The sequence below is a fragment of the Silurus aristotelis genome (assembly GCF_946808225.1).
Source record: "Silurus aristotelis genome assembly, chromosome: 24".
Taxonomy (NCBI): domain Eukaryota; kingdom Metazoa; phylum Chordata; class Actinopteri; order Siluriformes; family Siluridae; genus Silurus; species Silurus aristotelis.
In genome coordinates this window covers 4,175,775-4,183,641 of record NC_139597.1, presented here as the reverse complement: position 1 = coordinate 4,183,641, position 7,867 = coordinate 4,175,775, and the positions used below count along the sequence as shown (strand labels likewise).

The 7,867-nt window shown below is 43.1% G+C and overlaps 1 protein-coding gene across 1 annotated transcript; it reads left to right on the top strand.

Annotated features, from left to right (window-relative positions):
- Window positions 1-294: 294 nt before the first annotated feature.
- Window positions 295-1,599, top strand: LOC310718918 (uncharacterized protein). Its single transcript, XM_083528064.1, has 2 exons — window positions 295-956; window positions 1,120-1,599. The coding sequence occupies exon 1, from the start codon at window positions 494-496 to the stop codon at window positions 887-889; it is 396 nt and encodes a 131-aa protein (XP_083384190.1). The 5' UTR covers window positions 295-493; the 3' UTR covers window positions 890-956; window positions 1,120-1,599.
- The last annotated feature ends 6,268 nt before the right edge of the window (window positions 1,600-7,867 follow it).

The following is a 7,867-nucleotide window of genomic DNA, read 5'->3' as shown; positions in this document are numbered from 1 at the left end:
ATGATCAGTTTTTTATTTATTTAAAGTTGATTTACATCTTATATTTTCCTAAAACATAAAAAAAACTATAAATTAACTGTTATGTATATATATATTAATTAATAATAAATAAATAATAAAGAGTTTTGTATTTGTTGTATGTTTACTTTGACCACCAGGACACGACCAGACAGTAGGTGGCGGTATACACGGGTCAAATACTGACAACAAGTCCACTGAAGGAGATGAAGTTGACGTCGGATTGGCAATTTCAATTTTCAACGTCACTTCCGTTTTCGTTCGAAGTTAAACGTGAATCAGCGATTTGGACGAAACAGAAACGTCGCGAGGACACAGAGAGGAAGAACAGCACTGTTTTTAGTGCGATATCCGATTATTTTTTTCGCCTTCTTTTTTTCCCCCAAGATATATATATGTATCTACTTCATTTATAAAAGACATTTATTTAATTGTTTTTATTATTTATATATATTTTTTTGAATAAGTAAGTGTTATGTGCCGGGACGTCATGGCGACAGACGGGAGAAAGCAGCGCGACAGCAGGCCCCGCTGGTGGCGGAGACGGAGGTCGGGGTACGCGGCCGTTTCGAAAGCTGCCGTACGTAAACACCTCGGAAGTTTGCAGTGGAAGCCCGAACGTCGCTCCCGCAGCCCGGCAAACGTGAACCAGGGGCGAGCGAACGCGTTCCCATTGGGAGCGAAGGCGCCGTTGAACACCACGCAGTACCTGATGGAGCTCGTCTACAGCGACCTGGACATCGTGGCGCCTCCATCGAGACATAACGCGTCCACTTTGATCAGACACAAACACGCGTATTCGTACACCGAGGACACGATGGACTTTCAGCACCGCGACTTCGAGAGCGTCTACTTTCGCAACGAGATTTGATTCGACGCCATTTTACGGCCGCCATCTTGGAAAACCGGGCAGCTGAACGTGTTTTAAGTTTGAAGAAGTGAGCGCTGATATTGTAACTCGATTGTTTATTTAAATTGTGCTGTATTGTAAGAAAAACAAACAAACAAAAAAACTTGTCAAGGGTTTTGGAATGAAATGTTTGACTTTGTACGCATTGTATCCGAACAAGGGTTCATCTCTTGGCTCTCCTTGTCTCACAGCGACACGCGCATGCGCATTGGGAGACTCGTGGTGGCTCTGCGTCGTGTGCCGCTCCGCCCAGAGTAGCGATAAGCCCCGCCTACAGTAGCGGTAAGCCCCGCCCATGGCCGTTCAGACACACCGGAGCACCCAGGTAAAGCCGCTGCATTGCGTGTGTGAGTGTGAATGCTGTTTATCATGTATTTGTGTTCTGCTGTGCATCTGTGTCTCCGAGAGACTTTTGCAGGTCTGCTGCTGCTTCATCGCTGATGACTTTCAGCAGAATTTACTGAGCAGACGCTGTCAGGACACGAGGCCGAAAGGCTCCCAGTCTTCAGACCTGGGGTAACTTTCTGCTTTTTCCCACAAATCAGACTCGTCCTACTTCAATGCACTGACTTCATTATAGAGTTGTTTTTAAGGTTATGAAAAGACTAGCATGTACATTTTGTATATAAATCTGTAAAAGAAAAACTATTAAAATTATTTTGCTGGTACAATGAGGTTGTATTTTTTTCCCTCTTCTTTCTGTCAATAAGGTCCTAATGCCAATAATCGGAGTAAGGTTTATTGCCAAATCAGTTAATGCACAATGACACCCCAAAACCCCCTTTTTTTTTATCATTTTTGTTTTGTCACAGAAGCTGTTAAACACAGTTACAACAATTACAAGATTTCAGGATGATGTACATGTTTCAGAATACTTCATTGATCACATAAAATATGTATATTGTTCTATATTAGGTGTAGATGCTGAACAGTCAATAAAGATACCTGTTTACTGTGTTTATATGCAGTCATGGACAAGTGAAACGTATTGCTCAGAATTTCATGTTATGCTTTTTTTTTTATGTAGAGCTACAAATTTGGAGCATCAGGATGAGAATCACATAAACTGTAATGCATTGAAAAAGGTTTGCACACTGATTATACTATAGTGGTCAAAGATTCGAAAAGGAATTGCACTGAAAATGAAGGGAAAAATCTATCAAATGAGAGTTAAAGTAAAGGTGTATGTATATAAAAATTAGGGTTATGATAGTAGATTTTTTGGTACAGGCCTTTTGCAATCCGTTTTCACGTGCGGAACATAGTCACAATCTGAGTTTCATTCAGGAACATATTAAGTGGCGGACCACGATTTTGTTTAGTGTTCGACTTGCACATAGAGTGAATGCCGTGTTGTTTGCACATGCATGAAAATGCTAAAGAATTTATAGCGTCAGCCGATAACCCGGAAGTGGTTGCAAACATTTGTTACAGTATGCTGAAATAAGTAGAACAGTTAAGTAGATCATATATTCAGAAAATGAAATGTAAAACACACTTGCACATTTGTATTACATTAAGGAAGTCTAAAAAAACATATTTAATTTATTTCATTTCATCTTTTCACTGTCTAATCAAGAAAATAAATGGACCAATAAAGCCAAACCTCTCTTGACTTTACTTTGTGCCAATTTAATTGATTACCCAATTTAATCTAACTAATTGAAAGTGTATTGTATTAAATCTATTAATTCATTCGAAATTAAACCAAACTGGATTTTGTGTGCCGTTACACCCTTAATATAGATAGAGTGGTAAATAAGAGATCTCATTTTTAGAATCCATTTTTGGCAATGTGTGTATGATATATAGAGGCTTTTTAGAGGTGTTAAAAGTAATAATAAATTATTGGGTGGTTTCTTTCTTTTGCAGGTCGACTAATTTTGACTATAAATAAATGTTAAATCTTTTTTTTTTTTTTAAGATTTAAGAGTATAGTAAAATAGAGAGTGTGTTTTTTATAGACATTTGTAAAAGTGTGTGTGGATAGTATAAAGAGGTAGTCTGGTTATTTGCTGTGTTTTAGAAGAATTTATTAGTTGACATGTAGATCTCAGATGACAAATTGTGCCTGCAGTGATGGGGAGAGGCAGTAGATGGTGGTTTCCAAGCCTGCTGGACTGTGCATAAACTGGTTTTCAACCTTGAAGTTCTGTGGTGTCTGCCTTAATGGTAGGAGTGTGACAAGGCTGTGTTGGGGGAATTTTTGTACTTGAATTAGTGTAGCTAAAAAGGAACAGAAATCAGGCCTTGTCTGGAAGTTAGTCTATAGCTAGAAACTAAAGATAATTTTTGGGAACACTTCAAAATCAAATTATAGGAATGAAAGTTTAGTAGATAATACAATTCATTAGGGAGGCAGTGCACTCTGAATGTCGGTCCCAAGCCTGGATAAATGGGGAGGGTTGCGTTAGGAAGGGCATCCAGCATAAAACATATCAAATCAAATATGCGGATCACGAAAGAGAATTTCATACCGGATGGGTCGAGGCCCGGGTTACCAACGACCAGACGTCTTCAGAGAAGGTAGGGAGAGGAAAAGTGTTGGAGAGTGAAGGTTTGGGTGGGCACTTTAAATGTTGGTACTATGACTGGTAAAGGGAGAGAGGGAGCTGATATGATGGAGAGGAGAAAGGTAGATATGTTGTGTGTTCAGGAGACCGAGTGGAAAGGAAGTAAGGCCAGAAACAGGTGTTTAAATTGTACTATCATGGTGTGGATGGAGTAATGAAGAAATGGTGTAGGGGTGATTCTGAGGGAAGAGTGTAGTAAAGGTGAAGAGAGTTTCTGAAGCTGGAAGTTGAAGGGATGATGATAAATGTCATTAGTGCTTATGCTCCACAAGTGGAGCATAAGCACTAATGCTCCACAAGTGGGTTGTGAGATGGAGAAGGAAAGATTCTGGAGTGAATTAGATGAAGTGGTAGATGGTGTACCTAGAAATGAACGATTGGTGATTGGGGCAGACTTTAATGGGCATGTAGGTGAAGGGAACAGAGGTGATAAGGAGGTGATGGGTAGGTATGGTTTTAAGGAGAGGAATGTGGAAGTGCAGATGGTGGTAGTTTTTGCTAAAAGGATGGAAATGGCAGTGGTGAACACGTATTTTAAGAAGAAGGAGGATCATAGGGTGACGTATACGAGTGGAGGAAGGTGCACACAGGTGGACTATGTTCTGTAGGAGATGCAACCTGAAGGAGACTGGAGACTAAGGTGTTGGCAGGGGGACAGTGTAGCTAGACAGTGTCAGATGGTGGCCTGTAGGATGGTTTTGGAGGTGAAGAAGAAGAGGAGGAGAGTGAGGACTGCAAGAAGTATGAGATGGTGGAAACTGAAGGAGGAAGAGTGTAGTGTGAGATTCAGGAAAGAGGTCAGACAGGGGCTCGGTGGTGGTAAAGAGGTGCTGGATAATTGATCAACTACTGCAGAAGTGATAAGGGAGAAGCTAGAAAGGTACTTGGTGTGACATCTGGAAATAGAAAGGAAGACAAAGAGACGTGGCGGTGGAATGAGGAAGTGCAGGAGAGCATAAGGAAAAAGAGGTTGGAGAAACAGAAGTGGGATCGACAGAGTGATGAGAAAAGTAGGCAGGAGTACAGGGAGATGCGGCAGCAGGTAAAAAGGGATGTGGTGAAAGCCAAGGAAAAGGCATATGAGGAGCTGTAGGAGAAGTTGAACATTCAGGAAGGAGAAAAGGATTTGTAGCGATTGGCCAGGCAGAGGGACCGAGCTGGGAAGGATGTGCTGCAAGTTAGAGCAATAAAGGATGGAGAGGAAAATGTGTTGACTAGTGAGGAGAGTGTGTTGAGAAGATTGAAGGAGTATTTTGAGCAGCTGATGAATGAGGAAAGAGAGATGGTTGGATGGTGTGGAGATGGTGAAGTGGATAGGACTAGTAAGGAGGAAGTGAGAGCAGCGATTAAGAGGATGAAGAGTGGAAAGTTGATGACATACCTGTAGAAGCATGGAGATGTTTAGGAGAGATGCAGTGGAATTTTTAACCAGATTGTTTAACAGGATTTTGGAAGGTGATAGGATGCTTGAGGAATGGAGAAGGAGTGTGCTGATACCGATCTTTAAGAATAAGGGAAATGTTCAGAGCTGCAGTAACTACAGGGGAATAACGTTGATCAGTCACACTATGAAGTTATGGGAAAGAGTAGTGGAAGCCAGGCTGAGAGAAGAGGTGACAATCTGTGAGCAACAGTATGATTTTATGCCGAGGAAGAGCACCACAGATCATTTGCTTTGAGAATGTTGATGGAGAAGTATAGAGAAGGACAGAAGGAATTGCATTGTGTATTTGTGGATTTAGAGAAAGCATACAATAGAGTGCCAAGAGAGGAGTTGTGGTATTGTATGAGGAATTCAGGTGTGTCAGAGAAGTATGTGAGGGTGGTGCAGAACATGTTTTAGGACAGTGTGACAGCAGTGAAGTGTGCAGTAGGAACAACAGACTGGTTCAAGGTGGAACTTGTACTGCATCAAGGATCGTCTCTGAGCCCTTTCCTGTTTGCAGTGGTAATGGACAGGTTTTTGGATGAAGTGAATGAGACGGAGGGCAGTGGAGTGGTGTGGTTACAGGTAGAAGAGGTGGAGAAGGTGGAGGATTTCAGGTACCTGGGGTCAACAGTGCAAAGTAATGGAGATTATGTTAGAGAAGTGAAGAAAAGAGTGCAAGCAGGGTGGAGTGGGTGGAGAAGATTGATAGCAGGAGTGATTTGTGATCTAAGAGTGAAAGTTTATAGGACTGTGGTGAGACCTGAGATGATGTCTGGTTTAGACAGTGGCATTGAGTAAAAGACAGGAGGTGGAGCTGGAGGTAGCAGAGCTGAAGATATTAAGGTTTTCGTTGGGAGTGACGACGATGGACAGGATTAGAAATGAGTTTATTAGAGGGACAGCACATGTAGGAAGTTTTGGAGACAAGGTGAGGGAGGTGAGATTGAGATGGTTTGGACATGTGCAGAGGAGGGACATGGAGTATATCAGTAGGAGAATGCTGAGTATGGAGCCACCAGGAAGGAGGTTTATGGATGTGGTGAGCGAAGACATGCAGGTAGTTGGGTTAAAAGAGGCAGCTGTAGAAGACAGGTGGGTACGATTACAATTCTATGTTTTCATGTTGCAATCTTTGACTCCGACTGCAATCGTGCATTTGATGATTGACTGGCAGTTGTAGCCTTTTTGCCACAAGAGGGAGCCATTTGAACTTTTTTTGATGGCACTTGACTCCAAAAACAGTGCATATAAATCATTCCAAAATAGTTGTTCAGAATGATCTGTCTGTCCTGATGTGTGTGTCCTCTGCAAGAATGACTTGTGGAATTGGTTGACGATCCAGATAATACGTTTGGTCTTCATCCTATTCTCAAAACCAGTTCAAAAGGCACCCTCTGTGATTGAAAGACTGATGTTTATTGCTTTAATCCAGGTCCAAATGTGTGTAGAGGCTGTCACTGGGCTTTGAAACGGTTCTGGAGGCCCATCATGGTTAATACATGTTACTGATACTCCAGTGCTCCCCCACCTAATTTAGCCACCACAGTAACATTATGGCTACGATCTAGTCCACAGACTGCCATTAACCGTCTCAAGAGACACGTTCATGAGGCATCAGCACACCGTTATTCACGGCTCACCGAATCCGCTCGGATCTTTTCCGTACACAACTAATTTGACTTCAGGGACACGGTGTTCCTGTCCTCACCCTGAGGACCATTCTTTTGGCTCATGTGCTCTGGAACAGGTGCATGACCCTTACCCGGTTTGGCCACCGTGAGGTGCTGTGGTGCTGCGTGCCGCGATTACAGCCGATTGTTGTTTCGTTCCGTGGCGACTGAGGACTCACGAGAGCAAGGTGTTGATTAATCCAGTGCTGCATTTAGATTCTAGCGTGCGGCATCTGTCTAAGAGGGGCATGTGGGTTTTAAAGTGAAGCTTGTGTGGAGATGGGGTGTCGACAAACCCAGGACAAACTGCTCCGATTACACACACAGCGAGGACATGCACTTCCTCTGGTTTGCTAACTTGGGCTCTATGACTTTGATCGGCCTGAATTGGACTGTCACTCCCTCCCCTCCCCTCAAAGCACTGAAGCAGACATAACACGTTTCTTTTTTTCGCTTTCGATCCTCTCCACTACCCACGTTAGAGCTTCTCTGGTGCCAATTATTTGTGCCAGGCAGTACGCTTGTCCCTGTGGCCCATCTGCCGAGAGTAATAGACAGCCGTGGCTCATGCGCGGGCCGGCATTGAGGATACTGTCAGCGAGACGGGGGTAGAGTACGAGGCGCTCGATGTGATTGATGTGTGAGCCCGTGGGCCAGCACTGCCACTCTATTGATCGTTCACTAGGCTGGTCTCAGGAGAAGCCGCGCCCTGGCGCTATTCATCAAGCCTATTTTTACCCCCAGCCGGACAGGCGTGTGTAACGAGCCACGGTGAGGCGTTTAGCAGGCAGGCCTTCATGGGCACTTTTGTTCTGAATAACTTGTACTTCGCAAAGCACAGTGCTGTTAGATTTGCAACTCTGTTCTCGTCTCGACACGCTATTGTTTCCATGGTAACGACGAACATGCACAGGGACTTGTATAGCACAGGCGTCCCATAATTCCAAAACTGATAATAAACCAATAACGATGAACTATTATTAAGCGAAGACAAGCGCGTCGTCATAGATATGGCGACATTTCAATTGACATTTCTGTTTATTCAATTAATTTAGTGCCCCTTTCAGTTTATCCCTAATGAGCAAGTTAGTGGTTACAGTGGCAAGGAAAAACTCCGAGATGGTTTGAGGAAGAAACCTGCAGAGGAACCAGACTAGGAAGAGACATCACGTTAAGAGTTTGCTATAATCATCCTATCAATTAAAACATACAGAAACCAGCCACGTCAGTCATTTAGAAACTCTCACTCTGAATGTAACTGTAGGTT